The 24,389-nt window shown below is 41.8% G+C and overlaps 1 protein-coding gene across 2 annotated transcripts in view; it reads right to left on the bottom strand.

The window, feature by feature from the left end:
• Window positions 1-8,674: 8,674 nt before the first annotated feature.
• LOC106086211 (peptidase inhibitor 16) overlaps window positions 8,675-24,389 on the bottom strand; it is a 32,405-nt gene continuing 16,690 nt past the window's right edge. For both annotated transcript variants that reach the window (XM_013250786.2, XM_013250785.2), the window contains exons 2-5: window positions 15,082-15,308; window positions 9,740-10,064; window positions 9,451-9,677; window positions 8,675-9,381 (exon numbers count right to left, since the gene is read on the bottom strand). In XM_013250786.2, the coding sequence (XP_013106240.1) occupies window positions 9,153-9,381; window positions 9,451-9,677; window positions 9,740-10,064; window positions 15,082-15,308 (1,008 nt within the window). In that variant the 3' untranslated portion in view covers window positions 8,675-9,152. The remainder of the gene's footprint in view (window positions 9,382-9,450; window positions 9,678-9,739; window positions 10,065-15,081; window positions 15,309-24,389) is intronic.

Below are 24,389 nucleotides of genomic sequence, written 5' to 3'. Positions count from 1 at the left end.
CTAAGGCGAATGTCACATTTTGTGGTATTCTGTAACTTATTCGCCTTCTCTAGTTTGATAATAGAAAATATTGTGATAAATAAAACAAGTAAAAAGGCTTAAGTTCGGCCCGGCCGAACTTTGGATACCCACCACCTCGGGTATATATGTAAACCCTCTTTCGTCACAATCCGGTTAAAATTGGGGTAATTTATGCACCCAAATACGGCACGGACATTGAGTGGTCTAATAAATATTGAATGCTGTTGAATTTTGTATATCAAATTTCAAAAAAATCGGGTAATAAATAAAGCTTTTATGCGCTTCAGACCCTTTATCGGCAGATCGGTCTATATGACAGTTATATCTAAATACATTCCGATCGTTACCGTATTTGGGTCGGATTGCCTAAAACTACTGTTTCAAATTTCAGCGAAATCGGATAAAAAATAAAGCTTTTATTTGCTTCAGACCCTTTATTGGGAGATTGGTCTATACGACAGCTATATCTAAATATAGTCCGACCCGAGACCTAAAACTAACCACTGTTTCAAATTTCAGCGAAATCGGGTAATAAATAAAGCTTTTATGGGCTTACGTTATTGTGTATGTACCGGAGAACTGCGTGAGACCCAAAATTTGTCTCTCAAAAGCACTTTGGCCAAAGCAATTGTCTGTATCGCATGCCACATAAAAATGAAGTTAGCTAGATACACACGCGAATATACAATTGAGAGAGAGCGCGCACGTTTTAGTAATCCTTCGGTAGATGTGATTTTCAATTTGGTCAACGGACAATGTGTGTTGTTTGCAAATGAGCGGCATAGATACTGTGTTGCTTTTTTGCACTTGCTTTTATTTTTGGGCACGGGATAGCTGTGAGCAACACACAAGCTGGAACTTTGAGGTCCGATCTGTATACTGTTTAATGTTATCACGAGAAGCTTAGCTGCGAGCTACCGGGCGGGTCCAAAGGTTGCGTGTATTGGAATGTTCCATACGATCATGCAATTGCAGTCGTGGACAATTAGCGGTATCGAGCGGAGAGTCACAGTGAAAGGCTTCAGACGCTTTATCGGGAGGTCGGTCTATATTGCAGCTATATCCAAATATTGTCTGATCTAAACCATATTCACGTCAGATGTCGGGAGGCTCAGAGTAACTCACTGTTACAAATTTCAGCGAAATCGGGTAATATGGTAATGGGCTTCAGACCCTTTATCGGCAGATCGGTATATATGGCAGCTATATCTAAATATAGTCCGACCTGAACCATATTTGGGCCCTATGTTTTGAGGCCTAAAGCTATTAGCTGATTCAAATTTCAGCGAAATCGGTTAAAAAATAAAGATTTTATCGGCTTCAGACCTTTTATCGGCAGATCGGTCTATATGGCAGCTATATCTAAATATAGTCCGATCTGAACCATATTTTGGTCAGATGTCGGAAAGCCTTAAACTACTCACTGTTTCAAATTTCAACGAAATTGGCATAAAGCATTTAGGCATTAGACCCTTTATCGTCAGATCGGTCTATATAGCAGCTATATCCAAATATGGTCCGATTTGGACCGTTCATGAACTTAACTAGCGTGCATCGAATAGACGTATTTGTCCCAAATTTCAGCTCAATATCTCTATTTTTGAAGGCTGTAGAGTGATTACAACAGACGGATAAACAGGCGGATAGACGGAGGGACAGGCGGATAGACACACGGACATCATTAAATCGTCTTAGAATTTTACGACGATCCGAAATATACATACTTTGTAGGATGGGAAATTGATATTTCTATGTGCTGCAAACGGAATGACTAAATGAATATACCCCCAATCCACGGTCGTGGGTATAAAAACTACTCAACTAAGTGGCTAGCTGTTGTTCTCTAGCATGTACACAATAATATAGTACAATAGTGTGTGTTTGCCCATCGTTGGTTTGTTTAGAAAAATATTTAAGAAAAACCCAAATATTGATTACTTTTGTCAACGTTTTTAGGAACTTGTTTAGCGGATTCTCATCAGAGCAGATGCAGTTAACATACTTGCGAATGTCAGAAAAATTATGAAACGAGATGTGAGTTTGGCTGTGGATTCATAGTTTTCTCTTGCTAATGAGATGCTACCTACGATCCGTATTAATGTCGAATATTTTAACATCAATCTTCTCTGTGACCACGCCACAACCGAAGGCAAAGCGGAGCTTCTAAAGAGAACATATGACGGATTTCCCCATCAAAACATTCAAAAATTTTCGGATAAGTTTGAAGGGAAAATGAAAAAGTAAAATATCTTTTCTGCGTCGAAATTCGTCGCTGGGAAACAAAATTTATTTGAGATTGGCGGTAGATATCCAGTGCATTGAACATATCGATCATTGTTGTGAAGCGTAACTGAATAAAATAAAAAGCTTACAATCTGACACAATCTGGGAGTTTTATATAAGTAATTTGCTACACAGTACAGTACTGGTTATAAGAAGCCCCCATAAAGGATGCTACGATGAGAGTGCCGAGGTGCAAACAGAATAAGTATGCAGCACACGGGGAAAATTTGCAGTGAGAAACGTGTACTCCGTAGGAACATGAATGAACGCAACCAATCGACCAGCTAGTTGTTGCTGCTGTAGCAGTGTGTTGTACACAGAGGCAGCAGCCCTTGCCGACGAAGAACTCCATCGGGTCAATCCGCTTCCCTTCTCCGAATCTCATTAGTTCAAGCCGGAATAGCGATCATCCTGAACATGGTTTTGTGCATTGTGTAGGGATTCACCCATCATGCACTCAGAACATGTGGAAGGCCAGAGAGGTACCGATATGTCTATTCCGTCGGTTTCCTCCTGCTGATCTTGCATTCGCCCTGACATAAGAGCATTGGTTGTGGGAGAGAACCGCATAATCAAGGAAGATTTCAACGCTCACCACGCACTCAGAACATGCGGAAGGCTAGAGAGGTATCGATCCAGTTGTTTTATGAAAAACAGTTTAATTCAAATAAATAACAAAGGAGAGTGGAGGCTGTTCTTACTGTCCTGCAATTTTTTACTGGAAAAGTACGCGAAGAGACCTATTATTCATCACCTGAACATTTTATTACACCAGGGGGCTTGATATACAGGTCGATGGACAAACGATGAGGCACCAAACCCAAGGTTCCACTGTGAACGTTTATCTAAACAGTTTCTCCTGGGCTGCCATCGAGGGAACCACTCGAACGGCCGACTTACCGGATTGGCCCCTCCCAGAAACTAGAAAAAGAACATCTGAATGTTTAAGAACGCAGTCCGCTAACACCTCACCGTTCGCTCACTGCCTTATGCATAGCGAGTCTACAGGATATCCACTAAGATGCAGTAACTAGTGCGACCTTATCATGCCGACTGAAAATAGCCCTTGGTGGGCGCCCAGAGGCACTATGGCCTGGTCTAGTTGAAGCAGCCAGATTTTTGGTGAGGAACCATTGCCAAGTCAGGATGATTTTAAAGAGAAGTGTGAACAAGGAAGACAGCAGAAAAATCAAAATACTTGCAACGTGTGGCTACAACAGCAACTCAATAATAAGGCAGCAATAACCTATGGGCTGCCAACTGAGCTATTCAAGGCCGAAGTCAGAACGAAAGGCAAGCTTTTGGCTTAAAACTTCCGTAAACTGTGATCAGTGCACAAGAAGCAATATGTTCAAAGCAATAAGTCTCCTACTCATGGCATTTTATTATATGAAGCAGATGCTTGGGTACCGTCTGTATAAACGCAATTTATCAGTGTCGTATTAATTGCGATTGTATCACATCAAACAACATCTTGGTTGCCTGAGCCAAGTTGTGACAGCGGAAAAAGGTGCTGCAGCGAGAAAGTCTTGTTAACACACCAGTTAAAGGTTCAAGAAATCGATCAAGTGGAGAAAAACATATCGAAAGATCTGCAAAAGATAAAAAAGTACGCCTTCCCAAGATAAATCGATACAGGTAAGTGCAGTTGCCCAACAACAAAAAATCGATTTCACTTTCTGCCAAAAGCAGTGTTTTGTGCAACTCTGATTTTGAGTATGTTACTAATTCGCGCCATTTTTCGTTGTGTGTACACAACAAAACGTTATGAAAACTCGTTGACAGATAGTGCACTTTGAGAAAAAAATTGTGCTCAGCTGTTTGCTGTTTGTTATCCTTTCGTTATATTATGGGTCTTTCCCCAGTGATTGGGTCTATGCACGAACATGCATTGGTGCATGAGGGTCGCTATCCCTCATTCATCCATAATCCTATACCAAAGAGTTCCCCCATCATCCTAAGCCCAAGAGTTCACTTATAATCTTATAGCTCCTCCTCGTAATAAGTCAAAAGGAGCTCGACCTTCTCCATATCTTCTTCACCACGCCTCTCTTTGGATGACAAAAGTCTGATTTTGCTATGTCCAAACGGGAATCTTATCAGCACTCCGAGGTCATGCTTCATCAGTCTCAGGATAAAAGATGTCCTATTCCACAGTATACGCGGCAGCAGATTTTCGGTCACCCTGTATACAACGCCTCATTCGCGCGGTCGCCGTAAAAAATGTACTACACTATACTGTTAAGCTGTACATTTTCACCGATTCAGTACCACGGTCGTAGGTCATCAGCGACCCATTCCCGGCTAGCTCGTTTCCTAAATAGTCTCGCCATCATATGGACTGATGCCATAGCCTTCAACGCCGCCTTACTGTCCATGTATATGATGCAGACCATTGTGACGCGGGGGTTAGCATATCCGACTTTGGAATACCTGGATTTGAACTCAAATTCTGGCATGATCATCAGAAAAATTTTCATTGGTTGTTTTCCTCCTTACTAATGATGGCTTCCTGCCTGCCATCTTAAATCGTCTCCATCCATCAAAAGGAGGCCCCTTATCATTGAGCTTAAACTTTTATGGGACTACACTTATTGATATGAGATAAGTTTCTTCTGTTCCTCAATGGAATGTTCATGGGCAAAATTTGCAATTTGCTTCTTATGACAACGGTGACGAATGACTTTGTTATCATGGTGGGTTGCTACTTACTCTACCTTTACGAACCTCGTCTCGTTCAGGGGCATTGAAAAAGCTGCAGCCCTTGTCGATGAAGGACTCTATCGGGTCAATCCGATACGTACAACCGGCTGCCATGGAATTACACGGCAAATATGTGTGGTGATGGCATGCAAAACAGTTGTGCTATGCAGTCTTCGAAATCCATGCTGATGCTCGAAAATTCTCCGACGAGGCTCGGGAGAAGTAGTCCTTCAGGCGTCTTGGCTACTGGAGAAGGGAGATCGGTCTGTACGACTAACCCTAACTCGGGTAATTTGCAGTCTTCAGTAGCGGGATCACTCTGCCCATCTTCTAAACATCGGGTACTATAAGAGTGTTCAAAGAAAGGTTGAGTACAGTTGTAAGGTACTCGACTCCAGATTAATCCAGATTCTTCAACATCAGTGTAGAGACTGGTAAATTATGATGGCTGTCCATCGCTCGGCCTCCTAGCCCTGTCCATCTCCGGATGCACTATAAATTGAGGTTTAAAAAACCTGACGCATATCTTCCGATCAGTCACAGTTACGTCACCAAAAGTGTCCTGTCATGCCGTCTACCTGGGTTCGAGAGTCACTTAACAGTAGACCACAGCTTGACAATTTTAATTCCATTGTGATGCCACAGTAGCGACGGACCAAGGCTTCTGGCGGGAATCGAACCCACGACCCCTGCACTGGTAATTCAAGCATGCTACCAACTCGGCTACCGGGCGCCCAAACGGGGGTGTGTAGGCGTTGCATAGCTCTATCTCGGCAGTACCGGATTTTACTGCATGAAGGGGTCACTAGCGCCAGGCGCAGTTGAGATGCGTCTATACTGCAGGCAATGGTATATCACGAATGCCAATTCCCCACCTCCACTCCTTAAGCGATCATTACGTAGCACATTGTATCCTTGACAACTGTACAGGCTGCAGGTGTTGGTCAGCTTTGCTGTTGTTGTTGTTGTACCCACATGTTTATGTGGAGGTGGTGATCCTTGTTAAGCTCCTGTAGGTGAGCAAGCTCGTTCCGGTCGAAAGGAACGATCGTCGCAAGAACAGGGAGGCCATTGATTGTTTAAAGGCGCCAATAACTCGCCTTGACATATCGAGCATCATATAGAGCTGGCAAACTATCGATAATCGCCACAATCGATATTTTCGATAGTTTTAATAATAAATATCGATAGTATCGATACTATCGTTAATTTCCCGCCACATATATTTTAAACGAAAATGAGAAGTAAAGCGCCCCCTATAGGCGCAATGTATATTAAAGTATACATTCAGTAACGGATTGGTTATTATACCCACCCCCGAAGGATGGGGGTATATTGATTTTGTCATTCCGTTTGCAACACATCGAAATATCCCTTCCGACCTTATAAAGTATATATATTCTTGATCAGCGTAAAAATCTAAGACGATCTAGCCATGTCCGTCTGTCTGTCCGTCCGTCTGTCCGTCCGTCTGTCCGTCCGTCTGTCCGTCCGTCCATCCATCTGTCTGTCCGTCCGTCCATCCATCTGTCTGTCCGTCCGTCCATCCATCTGTCTGTCCGTCCATCCGTCCGTCCGTCTGTCCGTCCGTCTGTCTGTCCGTCCGTCTGTCCGTCCGTCTGTCCGTCCGTCTGTCTGTCCGTCCGTCTGTCTGTCCGTCCGTCTGTCTGTCCGTCTGTCTGTCCGTCCGTCTGTCTGTCCGTCTGTCCTTCCGTCTGTCCGTCCGTCTGTCCGTCCGTCTGTCTGTCCGTCCGTACGTCCGTCTGTCTGTCTGTCCGTCCGTCTGTCTGTCCGTCCGTCTGTCTGTCCGTCCGTCCGTCTGTCTGTCCGTCCTTCGGTCTGTCCGTCCGTCTGTCCGTCCGTCCGTCGGTCCGTCCGTCGGTCCGACCTTCGGTCTGTCCTTCCGTCTGTCTCTCCGTCCGTCTCTACGTCCGTCAGTTCGTTCGTCTGTCTGTTGAAATCACGCTACAGTCTTTAAAAATAGAGATATTGAGTTGAAACTTTTTACGGATTCTTTTTTTTGTCCATGAGTAGGTTAAGATCGAAGATGGGCTATATCTTGATATAGCCCCCATATAGACCGATCCGCCAATTTAGGGTCTTAGCCCCATAAAATCTACATTTATTATTCGATTTAGCTGAAAATTGGGATAGTGAATTGTGTCCAGCCACTCGACATCCTTCTTCAATTTGGCCCAGATCGGGCCAGATTTGGATATAGCTGTCATATAGACCGATCTCTCGGTTTTAGGTCTTGGATCCATAAAGGGCGAATTTATTGTTCGATTTCGCTGAAATTTGCAACAGTGAATTGCGCTAGGCTCTTCGGTAACATTCTGCAATTTGGTCCAGATCGGTGCAGTTTTGGATATAGCTGCCATATAGACCGATCTCTCGATTTAAGGTTTTGAGCCCATAAAAGGCACAATTATTGTCCGATTTCGCTGAAATTTGGGACAGTGAGTTGTGTTAGCCTCTTCGTTAGCCCTCTTCAATTTGGCTCAAATCGGTTCAGATTTGGATATAGCTGCCATATAGATCGATCTCTCGATTTAAAGTCTTGGCCCCATAAAAGGCACATTTATAATCCGATTTCGCTGAAATTTGACACAGTGACCTATGTTAGGCTTTTCGACATCCATTTCGTATATGCTTCCGATCGGTCTTTATTTAGATATGGCTACCAAAAAGACCAATATTTTGCATTACAAAATTGAACAATGTGACTTATACATCTTAGACCAGTCAATATCCGTGTCGAGTTTGGCTCAAATCGGACCATATTTCCATAAAGCTGCTGTGTGGGCATAAATTATGCAATTTTCACCGGATTATGACGAAAAGTGGTTAACATATATACCCGAGGTGGTGGGTATCCAAAGTTCGGACCGGCCAAACTTAACGCCTTGTTACTTGTTTTTGTTTAGCTTTGCAAAAAATACATCTTTTGTGATAGTATCCATCGGAAAAATATCGATCGATAGTCAGCCAAGAAATTAAATATCGATAGTGCCATCGATATTTTGCCAGCTCTAGCCTCATAGGCACTCAGTATTTGTGCAAGGTGCAGCCCGGCCTCTCACTGAGACTCTCCGCTCGATACCGCTGATTGTCCGCGACTGCTGTTGCAGCTACTCCGTATGGGGCATTCCACTATCCGCAACATGTGGACGCGCCCGGTAGCTCGCAGCTAAACTTTACGTTACAGCAATGAACACGGCCTGTGTAGTGCTCTCACAGCTATCCCGTGCCGGGGGTCAGCTTTGTCTCCTGGATCGCTGCAACTAATATGTCTTTCCGACTCAAAACCAACCATCTCGTTGATTTTTCCTCGCAGACCATTGTTGATCCGGCAGGGTTGCCATTCATTGTTGTGGATGGCATCCCTGCCGGACCACAGCTGCATACCAGTGAAGGGTCGAAAAGTTTCCATTAAAAGTGTAAAGTTTTCGCTCCAGTTTGAGAGACTAATTGGCCATTAGTCACTGGTCAGGTAATGCCGAAGGTAGGAAAACCGAGTCATTACCTGACCCGGCAGGGATGCCATCCATTGTTCTGGCAACCCTTTCCGATGAAGGATCGGTTCAATTCGGTACGTACAACCAGCTGCCATGGGATTAGCTCTAATAAAAGTAAAATAGATATGTATATAAGTCTTTCTGACATATTTAAAGTTGCATAATAATGATTTATTTGTATATGAAACAAATATTGGGTTGCCCAAAAAGTAATTGCGGATTTTTTAAAAGAAAGTAAATGCATTTTCAATAAAACTTAGAATGAACTTTAATCAATATACTTTTTTTACACTTTTTTTCAAAGGAAACTAAAAGTAACAGCTGATAACTGACAGAAGAAAGAATGCAATTTCAGAGTCACAAGCTGTGAAAAAATTTGTCAACGCCGACTATATGAAAAATCCGCAATTACTTTTAGGGCAATCCAATAGTTTGTGTAAAGGTAAGAATAACAATAGAAAAAAACCTTCGTTTGTGTGTATGTATACATGTTGGGAATGACTAAGTTCGTTATTAAATATATTCTAGAAAAATTACAAACTAAAAATACTTTTACGTTCAGTACTTTGTTGCTTTGTGGTATAAAAGAAAGTGCATATGTTTATATTTATGGAATACTCTTCTCGACTATTTGGCTTTGCTTGATCTTCTAAAGATGGAAAAGAAACTCGATTTTCTATTCTGCGAGGAATGTTCGTTTGGCGATGCTTGATTGTTGTTGTCATTCGACCGGTCTTTGGATGTATTGAGTCTTCCATTCTCTTTGAAACCTCCCAAGGGTGGAACCTGGCTTTTATATTGACCCATTACATTACCCGGAGGATTGTAATTACAAACGACAAATGTCATATTGTCACTGAAAAACAAATAAGACAACAAAGAAAATTGGGGCAAAATATTGAGTGAAAAGTATTGGCTTTCTTACACTTTGGCTTTTCCCACACCCAATTCTGTGGTGTCCAACCACACAACTTGGGTAAAATGTCCTGTGGCCATACTAAAGCTGGGTTTACTGTATTTATACAGACTGATCTCATTATACCATGCCTTGACCGCATCTTCGGCTGTGGGATCTCTATTTGTAAGCTGATAGAGATTCTCCCCGTAATCATTATGAGGACGATGATGCATGGTACGAATTTTGGCCAAGTGCTTAAAAGTTTAATGGGTGATAGTTAAGATTTTTAAGAAATTTTCTAAAGTCTTTGTCTTACCTTAGCCCAATCGGTGGCCAAAGAGCATAGATCCTTATTCAGTGTCAATGGGGCACAGCCATGTAAAGCTCGACGTTTGTTGTGTGCTTCTAGACATTCCATTTCGAAGGCTGACCATTTCCCCTTTTTGCTACCCATCTTTATAAACGATGCCGAAGTACTGGGTTTGGGGTCATCCTGGACACTTTCCTTTTTGGCTTTACCTACTACAGTCAAAGGCTGACTTTTAGGTTTTCTACCCTTGGGGCGTTGAACATTTTCTTCATAGTGGCCCAAAACATTGCCAGGGGGATCATAGTTGCAGACAACCCAAGTGCAATCGTTTCTGCGGAAGAGAATTAAAATAAAAACAAGTAAGAGCGAGCTAAGTTCCGAGTTCCGGGCCGAATCTTATATACCCTCCACCATGGATCGCATTTGTCGAGTTCTTTGCGCAGTATCTTCTTTTAGGCAAAACAGTGATTAATTGATAAGAATTGTTATGCTATTGGGGCTATATCAAATTATAGCCTGAGATATCTCTATGAAACATAGGGCCTTGATCTCGCTAACTCCTCAGCTTTAACCATTCCAAGTTTCAAAGAAATATCTCTACCTGTTCTCACACGGCATATTTTTACAAGTTTTTTTTTTTTTTAATTTCTCCCACTGTGCAACGCCCCTTTCGTGTCGTCCTTGTATCCAGCGTCTTCCTTAGAAAAAAGCTCGCACAGGGGAGGGTTCAATGATTCAGTTGCATGATTAGCACTCCTAGTCCAAGTTCATACTTCTATGAGGTAGGGATAAGTATGTACTATTCCTTGAATAACTTGTTCACAGCGCCTCGGTCGTTCTGCAACCTTCAGCATCAGCCTGCGCGCCCTTCGCTCGGCCCTTGAATAAAGCGTCTTTCCTACCATAAAACTCGCACCGGGGAGGGTTCAATAGAATGATTAGCACTAATAAGCGAAGAACTGCCGGCCAGATCTTCAATTGCCTTATTCCTTGCTTTCCGGGAACCTGCTAAGTCTTATATATTTCCCCAAAGTTCGAAGATGCTCTTAGCAGTCTAGAATCAACATAGCCCCATTCAAGAGAGTTCAGCACTGCCCGAATTTCTATCGTAATAGTCCGAGCGGGCAGTCGTTGCTACATGGAAATCGTCTCCAGGGTCTTCAGGACCGCGAATATTTCCAACTGGAAGACGTTGCTCACGCTCTATAAAAATCCCTTAATATTAGATGAAGATTTCTGACACAGTGCCCCCCCCCCCCCATCTCGACCAATCCGTGTATACAGAAGGTTAGGGGAAAGTTCGAATTCCTCTAGCCCAGACCACTCTTTTAGAGAAAACAAACTCTAAACCGTCATCTAGGATGCTATGTACTCCGTAACGCTGCGTATATTTTGCCGCCACGCCACATCACCAGCTCTCAACATAACAGCGCCCAAAGTTTGAGGAAGCTTCCAGCTTCCTGACTCCCTTAGTCTCGGCATTTTTCGTTGCCGCAAACCCTAAATACAAGGAAAAAACCAATATATCGAAGGCGTTCCTCTTAGATCAGCACAGTCGCGATACCCTGAACCTGCCCTATCATCCCGCGGAGGGCATAGAATCGGTCGAGTAACTGCCACAAAAAACAGCCAATGAATTGGATGTAGATATGTGTCTCGACCTTATATGGCCCAAAGCTAGAGCTTTGGGCCACGTATTTCGCTATTGCCCGGACTGAGAATACCTTCACCTGAAAGACGCTTCTCAGGTCTAGAAGGGTATATGAATCCCGAAATTCTAGGAACTCTGTGAAGACTTCTCACCAGTGCCCAACATAACAGCGGCCAAAGTTTGAGCAACACCTGGTTCTTGACTCCCTCAGTCTAAGGGTATTCTTTGTTGCAGAACACCCAACAAATAAGGGCAACAGCAATATATCGGGGGCGCTCCTTCTAGATCAGCACAGTTGCGATACCCTGTACCTGCCCGATCGTTCTGCGGAGGGCACAGATTCCTCTAGCCTAGACCACTCTCTTAGGGAAAGCGACGTCTAACCCTTCAACTAGAATTTTATATAGTCCGCAACGCCGCTTATACCTTGCCGTCACGCCACATCACCAGCTCTCAACATTACAGCGGCCAAAGTTTGAGGAACGCCAGGTTTCTGACTCCCTCAGTCGAAGAATATTCTTTGTTGCAGTACACCCAACATATAAGGTCAAAATCAATATATCGGCGGCGCACCTCCTAGATCAGCACAGTTGCGATACCCTGTACCTGCCCGGACATAGAATAGGCCGAACAACTGCCCTAAAAAACATGCAGTGAACCGGATGTGGACATGTGTCTCGACCTCGTATGGCCCGAGCCGGAGCCTTCAGTCCCCTTTTGAGCCTATCCTAGAAGTTCCTTCTCCAGTTTAGTTTTCGTCCAGAATCACGCTCACATACTTGGCTTCCGGAGCGAGCATCAGCGGCATTTTGCGAAAGGCACAGATTCCGCCGATTAACCCCGATTAAGTTGTAACTGGATAAGAGCATACTGAGTCTTTTGAGCCCATCCTCGAAGTTCCGTCTTCAGTTTAGTTTCTCGTCCAGAACCATACCCATACACTTGGTCTCCCAAGAGAGCGATAGTAGTTCCCCATCCAGGACAGGTCCCCTGAAATCACTAGCGTCCGCCTTCTGGTGAGCGGTTCCAGCTTAGTCTTACTTGAGTTTGCGCCAAGTGCAATGGACTTTGTCAATTCAGACATCTTCCACAATGCACCCTTAAAAGTAGAGAGAAAACGATGACGTCATCACTCGGATAGGCGAAAGCCTTTCTTCTTTAAAAGGCCTGAAAATCGAATGTTCTACCACTGCTAAATTTCCCATGAACATTCCACTAAGGAACAGGGGATACTTCTCTCATATCAATGAGTGCAGTCCGATTAAAGTTTAAGCTGAATGAACCGGGGCCTCCGTCTTTTAACCCGAGTCCGAACGTCATTCCGTATAGCGACACCACTTGGTAGAGAAGATTAAACATGGCAGGATATCTCACATATGTAGCCAGCCTTAGCAAGGGGATAACCACAGCTGAAAAATTTTCTGATGTTCGGCGTCATAGGCGGAGATTCTAACCTTTGCGCCACGTTGGGCTACCATGAGAATGTTGATATTCACTAAATCAGACAAGTTCTCAAAGAAATGATAACCTAAAGTGATACTCCTTCTACTTGCTAGTGGGGGGCTAAGAACTAGCAGATGTTGTATAGTCTCCGCTTTCTCGACGTCCCACAGTGGGAGAAAATCGAAAAAAACAATACTAAAAAATGTGCCGTGTGAGAACGGGTAGAGATATCTCATTTGAAATGGTAAGATCTGAGGTGTTAGCGAGATCATTTGCAAAATTTCAAGGACCTAGGATATCCGGGCGCCTTTTGGCAGGCCCCTAAAGTTGGTCACCTAGGTATTTAGAAAAATTATTCAGCCCGCCGAATCTTCATTTGTGCTAAGTGTTTTGCTAAAATATGGGAGCTATAACAGAACACTTTGTTCAAAAATTCAGCCAAATCGGACAAAATTTGCGGCTTGGAGGGGCTCAAGAAGTCAAATCGGGAAATCGGTTTACATGGGAGCTTTATCAGGTTATAGACCGATTTAGATTGTACTTGGTACAGCTGTTGAAAGTCATAACAGACCATCACATGTAAAATTTCAGCCAAATCGGATGAAAATTGAAGCTTCCAGGGGCTCAAGAAGTCAAATCGGGAGATCGGTTTATATGGGTGCTATATCAAGTTATAGATCGATTTAAACCGTACTTGGCACTGTTGTTGGAAGTTATAACAGAGCGCTATGTGCAAAATTTCAACCAAATCGAAAATCAAATCGGGGGAACGGTTTATATGGGAGCTATATCAGATTCTTGACCGATTTCGGTCGTATTTGGCGCAGTTATTAGAAGTCACTACAGAATACTTTGTGCAAAATTTCAGCCAAATCGGACAAAAATAGTGGCTTCCATTGCCTCAAGAAGTCAAATCGGGAGATCGGTTTTTATGGGGGTTATATCCAAATCTGAACCGGTATGGCCTTTTTGTAATCCCCAACGACCTACATCAATATAAAGTATTTGTGGAAAATTTCAAGCGGCAAGCCTTACGCGTTCGACTATTGTGATTTCGACAGACGGACGGACGGACGAACGGACATGTCTAGGTCGAATTAGAAAGTCGAGACGATCAGCAATATATATACTTTATGGGGTTCTAGATCAATATTTCGAGGAGTTTAAAACGGAATGACTAGATTAGTATACATATCCCCATCCTATGGTGGTGGGTTAAAAACATTCTACCACTTCTTTAGTCCAAGGATCTCCCCTTGGTACACACTACAGTGGTTGGGAAACCTTCTCAATATTACCAGTGTTATTACTTCAGAGTATACTCCAATGCCCACCTGGCCGTCTATTCTGGAATCATCCGTATAGAAGCCTACGTACCTTATATTACCGCGGACATTGTGGTTCTAATCGGTTCTATCAGGAGTAGTAGTGCAGTAATTGTTATCAAATAGCGGTTCAAGCAATTTGTAATCCGCACGGACTGGAACATTGGGCAAGGACAACTCAAGGACAACTCAGTTTCCGTAGCCGTAGCAGTGGTCACAGCTATCTGTCTCGCCACTATGTCCAGAGGCATTAGGTGTATCATTAAATTCAGTGCATAAGATGATGTCCTCTTTAATGCGACATTGATGCACAAGAAGCCTATCATCGGGGCTGGCTAAATTGTAAACAATAGGTAGATTTTTAGAGCGCCGTCCACCAGAGCACAACACCATATAGCAGTATTCAGCCAATGCATGACACGAGGTTCAAAAATCCCAACTTTTGTCAATAGCTATACACCTGCAAGAGTTTTGGATTTGAAGTTAAATTTTCTGTTCACACAAAACACACAGGCATTTGGCGCAATCAGCTAAGAGTTAGGTGCTTTCTACTTCCTGCTAAAAAGAATAACTTCCGTCTTACACGGATTAACGCCTAGCTTTTCTCTAAAGAAGTTTGTGTACCTTTTTTTACTAGGGTGTGAAAAGGATACAGTAGTAACCCGACTGAAAAATAATAATGCAGCAGGAACCGAAGGGCTGCCACCTAAGTTTTTTTTTGACCAATATGCTGTTTAAGCATAGAAATGTTTGTAAGAGATGCTAAGCGAAAATATCTGGTAAACTTGACACCAAACAATACAAGTAATTGGCTTATTCCAACGTAATCTTTAGAGTAGGCTAATCATGTCATTGTTGAAATTCAAATTAATCTATCAAACTTGTTGGGTATGTTAGAAAGCACTAAAAATAATTGAGATTTAACTTACTTCTGAGCAACACCTACACCGATTTGTGAACTTTGCTGCCATACCACTTGCGTAAAGTGACCAGTTTGAGCGGAGAATCCAGGTTTTTTATAATCATAATTTTCCATTTCATCGTACCATGACTGAACAGCATCTTCCACATTATAGCTTGATCCTGTGCCAAGGGCAAGATTTTCTCCGTACTTATTCTTTTTGCGATGCTTTAGTTTATTCTTTTTGGCCAAGTGCTGAAATAATAGAAACAATTTGTTTTTAATAGTATTTTAAGTCTTATTATAAAAAAATTTGCTAAAATAGAAGAATGGCATCGTGTTTAAGAAGTAAAATCGGAAGATCAGTTTTAGGCAATTGGATAAAAAATTGTTTCCTATAGGGCTCAAGATATCAAATAGGCTTATATGAGATCTATATCTAAACAAAAACCGATATGGCCAATTCCCAACCCAACCCACCCACATGATTACAAAGTATTTGCGCAAAACTATGAGCGGCTAGTTAAACACTCCGAACAATAATGTTGTTAAGCGAATTTTCAATTTTTTAACTTTACCCTCATTGCGTACTTCATCAATCAATTATATTTTTTTTATTTTTGAAAAACTCAATGCATGTGTAGATTTTTTATTGCTCATGCTAAAGACAATATTAATGGATGTTTGATCCATATTTGGGTAGTTTAACTATACAATTCTATTGTTTATTGTATCAGACGAAGAATACCAATTATTGATTTCCATTGATAATTTTATCGTGATATTTAAAAGTTCGAAATATTGTCATTTATGTAGGGGTTAGCCTTAAGTCAACGCTTTTGAATTAAAAGTTCGAAATATTGTCATTTATGTAGGGGTTAGCCTTAAATCAACACTTTTGATACGTGTGCCTATTTTAAATTACAAATTTTGTTTACACCATATCATCAATTATACCCATAGCTGATGCCAAATTACCTTAGGCAAATGAATTCATGAGTAATGCAAATTCTTGAAAGCAAATTTTTCAAATAATGGCCTAAGTTGACTTAAACATAAACAAGTAAAAGCGTGCTAAGCTCGGCCGGGTCGAATCTTCTATACCCTTCACCATGGATAGGAATGGTCAAGTTCTTTGCCCGGTATCTCTTTATAGGCAAACAAAGGATAATGGATACATATTGCCTTCTATAGACGCTCAAGAAATAGGATCGGAAGATCGGTTTGTATGGGAGCTATATCTGGTTTCAGACCAATTAGGACTATACTTGCTTCAACTGTTCTATGTCATAGAAAACGTCATAGTACTACTTCAAATTTCAGCCAAATCGGATAATAATTGCACCCTCCAGAGACTCAAGATGTGAAATTGGGAGCCCATGAACAGGGAAGGGCAGGAACAAGCGCAAACTTCTCTCATATCAATGAGTGCAGGCCGATTCAAGTTTATGCTCAATGATAAGGGGCCTCCTTTTTATAGCCGAGTCCTAACGGCGTGCCACAGTGCGACACAGTGCATAGTACCTCACAAATATTGCCAGCATTAGGAGGGGAAAACCACCACTGAAATTTTTTTTCTGATGGTCTCGCCAGGATTCAAACCCATGCGTTCAGCGTCATAGGCGGTTTATATGGCAGCTGTGTGAAAACATGGACCGATTTGGATGATTCTTTCGACTCTGTACGAGCTGCGGATGATTCTTCAGACTTCGGATCCGAATTCGTAACGAAATCTTAAGAAAGTTATATGGAGTGGTTGATATGATTTCAGAACGAAACGTTGAAATTTCGGAGAGAAATCGGAACGAAATCGTTCCGGTTTCGAAACGAAATCTGAAGAAAAACCTTGGGAAATTCGGAAAAGGAAATTTCTTGCCGAAACTTCGTAAAGAATTCTGAACGAAGTTTCGAACATAGAATAACGTTGTATGCAATTATGATTTCCCCCTAATTCTGTACCAATTTTAAGGATTTCCAATTATTCGAGAATTAAAATGAAAACAAGTAAAAAGGCATTAAGTTTGGCCGGGCCGAATTTTGGATACCCACCACCTCGGGTATATATGTAAATCCCATTTCGTCACAATCGGATGAAAATTGGATAACTTAAATTCGGCACGGACATTGAGTGGTCTAATATATATGTCACTACTAAATTTTGTAGAACAAAATATTGGTCTTTTTGGCAGATATATCCAACTATAAACCGATCTGATCCATATTTAGGTCGAATATCGTGAGGCTCTGAAAAACTCACAGTTTAAAATATCTGCGAAATCGGATAATAAATAAAGCTTTTATAGGCTTCAGTCCTCTTATCGGCAGATCGGTCTATATGGCAGCTACAATATATCTAAATATAGATACGTGTTCCCTCTGGGACACGCCACAGAGGGGACGTGTGTCGTGCGGTCTAAGGTCGCAATCGGGACACACATCCTGCACGTCAGTGTAAATCCCTGCTCTGTAGGCGTTGAGGCGGCAACATTTGTCGGATCGTAATTTAGCCAGAACTTCAAGATTGGATTGATGGAACCCTAGTATTGCCATCTGGAAGATTATGTTACACGGATGGATCAAAGCTAGAGGACAAAGCTATAGAGTAAGGGAGTGGGCGACTAATGCGCATGCAACATTGTGGAACAGTGAAACGGTCAGTAGGACGCCGAAAATCCTATGGGGGAATCCAGATCGTGAGAAGACGAGGCTATTACTGAAAGAAAGCAAGAAGGAGGTCAGTACAGCTAGTGGTATCATAACGGGACACATAGGACTACGAGCTCACTTATGTAAAATTGGTGCGGAAAGTGATAGCATGTGTAGGGCATGCGGGGAAGATGATGAGACGTTGGAGCATTTCCTTTGTCATTGCCCGGCTTTTGTGTCAAACAGATACCGGCACTTAGGAGGAGACACAATACCAGACATGAACCAACTTAGGGGAGTGGTATTGAAAACAATTAGAGATTTTGTAAGTAGTACGGAATTCATAACTTAAAATTATTCCTTTTAGATGTTACTTTATAGTTTTAAGAGCGCACAACAAGCCGATTACTGGCTTAGGTGTATGTCCATAGTGGCATGGGGCGGACTAATATCTGCACCCTCTTTTCAACCTAACCTACTCGGTTCCTTTCCAGGCTTTAGCGGCGGGAACACACCACCTTCCAGATATCGGATACTATAAAAGTGTTCAAAGACAGGTTGATGAAAGTTGTAAGGTACTCGATTCCAGGTAGATCCAGATTCTTTAGCATCAGTGTAGAGATTCCATTGGGGCCCAACGCCTAGAATGAATTAGTGCCACGTATGACATTCGTAACTTTGTCCACGTTGACTGTTCATCGGCTCGGAGACCAAGGATACTACGAATGGCTCTCCTCCTAGCCTCAGCCACGTTTGAACAACGTGGCGGATCAGTCACGGTTACGTCGCCAAAAGTGACTGAGATCCTGTTATCCCTTCTATAGAGGTTCAAGAGTGCCTTAACAGTAGACCAAAGCTTGTCTAAACCGGTAGATCGGAGACCAAGGATACTACGAATGGCTCTCCTCCTAGCCTCAGCCACGTTTGAACAACGTGGCGGATCAGTCACGGTTACGTCGCCAAAAGTGACTGAGATCCTGTTATCCCTTCTATGGGGGTTCAAGAGTGACTTAACAGTAGACCAAAGCTTGCCTAAACCGGTACCTAAGTTAAATTGCGTCAAGTGTTCCATCCATAAATTCCGCTTATGTTTGTCGGTTACCTTGTTTATTGCCCAATTCAGCTCGCAGATTCTGGGGTTTATGGGGGTGCGTGCAACGAATCCCATCACGCTCGTCTGCGAGTATCGCTGCTTGCGTTAGAAATTGGGCCGAACTTGGAATATTTGACTGGCTGGTATAAATCGAGAGGCTTCTGCGTTAAAGACGTCTCAGAATTTCTTCTCGGCAACTAGCACATTTGAGGTTGGTTCCAGCTCACTGAAGCGGCGATTGATGTATTCTCTGAAAATGTTTATAATGTCCTTGTGTTGCACTTCTTCTCTACCGTAAGTTACTATTGGACTAATCGCTTTTCTTTGGACCCAGTGGACTATCCTCGGTGTCAGGCCCCATTCCGATCCCACGGCCCGCCTATATAGTGTCCCATATCTGTGAGCCCTTGCGGTACGCTCTTCGATGTGAAGTTCCCAATTCAGTTTTATATCCAAGATTACTTTGAAGTGTTGGACTGCATCGGATAACAAAGTCTTTCTGTTGAGAAAACGGGGCTTCTCAAATCGGAATGATTTCGTCTTCTTATTTAAAAATTTGTTTTCAGATTCCTATTTGGAGCCCAAACGTATTCTATCCCCAAGGCCCTTTCGGCCCTTCTGGGCCCTAGTAGTAGTTTTGATTAAGCCTAGTAAGTTCCTTTAGATCTGGCAAATCCAACAATGATCTGATATTTACACTGCACCAGATTCTGAATAAATCCATAAATGAAAGACTGATGCTATGATATATACAAAGGTACTTAAAGTGGTATTTTATCCTTATTTGAAGAAGAATTGACTCCATGTCATTGAGTAATCTTCAAAGTGTAAAAGATTATAAAAGATTATACAAAAATCAGATGTTCATAGAAATAGCATTCGATCTATACAACAAACAAAACATGCAGGTCGCTGTGCGGTCAGCATCGATATATGCTGAATCTAAATGTGCTAAATTAAAAATATAAAAGTTTACTGGGAATTCCCGTTCTAAAAAGTGAGGGGAAATGCCGGCAAATCTGAATGCGTGTAAATTCTCTACACCCAACCCAGCTAATGAATGAATCTAATGATTCAGTCAAGTTAATATTCAAGTTTTCATATTAAATTTCATGCATTGGTTAATTCAGACACCTGCCGCGAGAAAATCAACTTAAAGTGTTGCGCAAATTTAAACAATCGTTTACTTATTGTGTATGCGCTACACAAGCAGCCAATTTAAGTCATTATTGAAGCATTAACTAATAAGTCAAACCAGTATATTGGTGCTATGGGATCACCAAGACTATGTGAGAATTAATTGGTAAGCAGGCCTTCGAGGGGGCCTTTGTTTTCATTTACAAGAAAAGCAACATTGGTTAGGTACTACGTATTTTCCTTATATTCCACACACAGGATTTGAAAATGGGAGGTATAAACAACTTCAGCGTTTAACACTAGGTAAAGGTTGACCCAACCGTAGTATGCGCAATGTTTACTATGCGTCACACCTTAATGACAAGATCCTTTTTATAATTAACAATCGAGTCGAATAATATGGTCACCTTCACCATGGATTTCATGTGACAAATTCTTTGAATGACTTTTTCAAATATATGGAAGACATATCAAGTTATAGACCTATATTGACCCTATTTCATGGCGGTCATGGCGGTTAGAAGTCATACAAGTATACCAAATTGCAAATTTTGCTCATGAACATTCCACTAAGGAACAGGGGCAAACTTCTCACATATCAATGAGTGCAGTCCGATTCATGTTTAAGCTCAACGATAAGGGACCTCCTTTTTATAGCCGAGTCCGAACGGCGTGCTGTGCCATGTAAAACATCATTGGAGAGATGTTTTACATGGCATAGTACCTCACAAATGTTGCAAGCATTAGAAGGGGAAAACCACCGCTGAAAATTTTTTCTGATGGTTTCGCCTGGATTCGAACCCAGGCGTTCAGCGTCATAGGCGGACATGCTATACCACGTTCATAATTTCAGCCAAGCCATAATGTAACTGCGCCCTCTAGAGGCCAAATTCGGGAGATCGATTTATATGGCAGTTTTATCAATGCATGAACCAATTTGCCCCATTTACAATCTCAACAGACCTCCATTAATAAGAAGTATTTGGGCAAAATTGCAAGCGCCTAGCTTTACTCCTTCGAAAGTTAGTGTGCAGACAGACAGACGGACATGGATAAACAGACTTGGAATGTCAAGAGGATCAAGAATATATACACTTTGTTTGATCACAGATTATTATTTCGATAAGTAAACCAGTAAGGAAAGGCAAAAGTCGGGCGTTAATTGCAAATTTTGCCCGTGAACATTTCACTAAGGAACAGGAGCAAACTTCTCACATATCAATGAGTGCTCAATGATAAGGGGCCTCCTTTTTAAAGCCGAGTCCGAACGGCGTGCCACAGTGCGACACCGACAGCATTAGGAGGGGAAAACCACCGCTGAAAATTTTTTCTGATGGTCTGATGGAAGTGAATTCACACAGTTGTTAGAGATCATAACAGAATGCTATGTGCAAAATTTAAGCTAAATCGAATGAAAATTGCGGCTTCCGGGGGCTCAAGAAGTCAAATCGGGAGATAGGTTTATATGGGAGCTATATCCAACTCTGAACCGATATGGGCCATTTGCAATCCCCAACGATCTGCATCAATATTAAGTATCTGTGCAAAATTTCAAGATTGTAGCTTTACGCGTTCGACCGCTATCGTGATTTCGAATCAGAATCCAGAATATATGTAATTTATGGTGTCACAGATCAATTTTCGGCGAAATCGGACAATAAATACGCCTTTTATTAGCCCAAAACCTTTAATCAGCAGATTGGTCTATATGGCAGCTATATCTAAACCCAGACCGATCTGGGCCAAATTGAAGAACAATGTCAAATAGCCTAACACAACTCACTTTCCCAAATTTTGGCAAAATAGAACAATAAATGCGCCTTTTAAGGGCCCAAAACCTTAATTCGAGAGATCGGTCTATATGGCAGCTATATCTAAATTTGTACCGATCGGGCCAAATTGAAGAAAGATGTTGAGTGGCTTAACACAATTCACTGTCCCAAATTTCAGCAAAATCGGATAATAAATGTAGCTTTTATGGGCCTAAATGACCCTAAATCGGCGGATCGGTCTATATGGGGGCTATATCAAGATATAGTCCGATATAGGCCATCTTCGAACTTAACCTGCTTATGGACAAAAAAAGATTCTGTGCAAAGCTTCAGCTCAATATCTCTATTTTCAAAGACTGTAGCGTGATTTCAACAGAAAGACGGACGGACATGGCTAGATCGTCTTAAATTTTTACGACGATCAAGGGTCGGAAATGGATATTTCGATGCGTTGCAAAGTTCATCGCGCACTTTTTCAAATCAGTTTAATCGACTGTCTGAAGCGGCTATTCGGGCTTTTGTGACTAAATTTCGTTGCAAATAAACCACGAACATGCTTACGTAGAGAGCGAACTAAAGAAAATATCGCAGCTGTATTGGCCAGTGTTAATGACGACCATCAATTAGCGATTCGTCCCCGTTCGCAGCAATTCAATAGGGTCTATGTTACTCAACAACGTCGAAAATTTTGCGAAAGGATTTAGGTGTGAAGGCTTTCAAAATACAGCTGGTGCAAGAATTAAAGCCGATCGACCGCAACGCAGATTTTTGGGTGAATGGGCTTTTAGAAAGTTGGACAAAAATCCGCTTTTTTATCAAAAAATTGTGTTAAGCGACGAACCTCACTTTTGACTCAATGCGTACGTAAATTAGCAGAACTGTCGCTTTTGGAGGGAAGACCAGCCAGAAGCATTGCAAGATCTACCAATGCATCCAGAAAAAGTCATAGTTTGGTGCGGTTTATGTGCTGGTGGCATCATTGGACCGTACTTCTGTAAAGATGAAGTCGTAACGTAACTGTGAATGGTGAACGCAACCGTGAGATTTGGATATCATCTTTTTTTTGGCCAAAATTCAAGAGCTTGACTGGCATGACATGTGTTTTCAACAAGACGATTTCACATGCCACACAGCACGCGTAACAATGGAGTTATTGAGAGGCGAGTTCGGTTAACATTGTATTTCACGTTCGAGATCGATCAATTGGCCGCCTAGATAACGCGATTTAACGCCTTTAGAATATTTTGTTGTGGGGCTATGTTAAAGCTCATAATACAGACAAGCTCGCTTCAATTGACGCATTGGAAGGCTACATTGAAGCATTTATTCGTGAGATACCGGCCGAAATGTTGAAGAGACTAAGCGGGTGGACCATTTGAGGCGCAGTCACGGTCAACATTTGCTTGAAATAATCTTCAAACAATGGATTATATAGACCGTACTATCGATTCAAATAAAGATGTTCTGAATTTTATGAGTTTTTTTTTTTTTTGAAAAATGTTCCTCTTAAAAAATCACCCTTTATAATAGAAGATAAGCGCTGCATTGTACAGAGACTGTAACTCAGTTTTGTGCTGTATTGATGTATTTGTTATGAAGTCGCAACATGACTAACCAGATGATAATGGTATATATAAATCTTGCGGAGCAGAAGTAGTTATTTCAAAGTAGATTTTAAAATATAGGGCAGAAATGAGTATTGTTTTATTTGTATTCCCACATCTACCAAAAGGCCTACCTACATGAGGAAGACCTCCTTAGCTTCACTGTTTTATTTTAGATGGTCAGTCATACACCAGCTAAAGAAATAATGATGACACTGAGAGTCGCCACAATTTGAAAACGCACATACTCGCCATTTCGCTATTGGACAAGCAAGCATTCACACGCTCATGTATGAATATTCCTAGAATATAAACAATGAATTTCTAGCCGGAAGACAATTGTTCCAGTTTTGTTGAAGATGAGGGAAAATGGAGAAGAACGATGTAAAGGGAGATGGTTATTTATAAGCAGATTGAATAGAACAATAATGGGAAATCGTCTGGCTTAGTACATAAGGCTGTATAGATAAGCAATAGTGTTTATATATTAAAATTTTGAACACTGAATTTGAGAATTGCGTGGGTGAGATAAAAGAATCTTCAACTATCCAAAGTAGTAGAGTCGAATATATTTCTACTACATATATTTTTGGTCCAATTGTTAATTTTTATGGGAAACTAGCTAAAGCGGTCCCGCTCCGCTCGGTCTTCTTTACAATATATATGCCAGGGTCATAAGCGTAGGTAGGCGGGGGGGGTAACCACCCCCAGAAAAGTTTTAGCTTGCCCCAGAACTTTAACAATGTTGTTGTTTTTGACAAAAATTGCAAATGTAAATGATATTCTAAAAATTTTAGCCCCTCTCCCCCCATCTCATCATCTAGAAAGCTGGTCTGGATTCGCTAGTGACCATGCAGCGAAAGTGGTATATGTAAGCATGTCGCTTTACTAACAGTTTAACCATACATGCCTTTATTTGAATCCCATATGTTCTTTATTATTCTTTGAAATCGCTCGGAGGGTTTTGGGTCATTTTAGAGTATGGATGTTAGATGTACTTCATTCTTTAGAATAAACTTGAGACCCATATTACCATGTGGACTTTGGAATTTCGAAGGCCTCGCATACATTTCGCCTCGAATGT

This window comes from Stomoxys calcitrans, chromosome 3, assembly GCF_963082655.1.
Source record: "Stomoxys calcitrans chromosome 3, idStoCalc2.1, whole genome shotgun sequence".
In the NCBI taxonomy this organism is placed as follows: Eukaryota; Metazoa; Arthropoda; class Insecta; order Diptera; family Muscidae; genus Stomoxys; species Stomoxys calcitrans.
The sequence above is the reverse complement of the archived record's forward strand: the minus strand, read 5'-3'. Positions and strand labels throughout refer to the sequence as shown.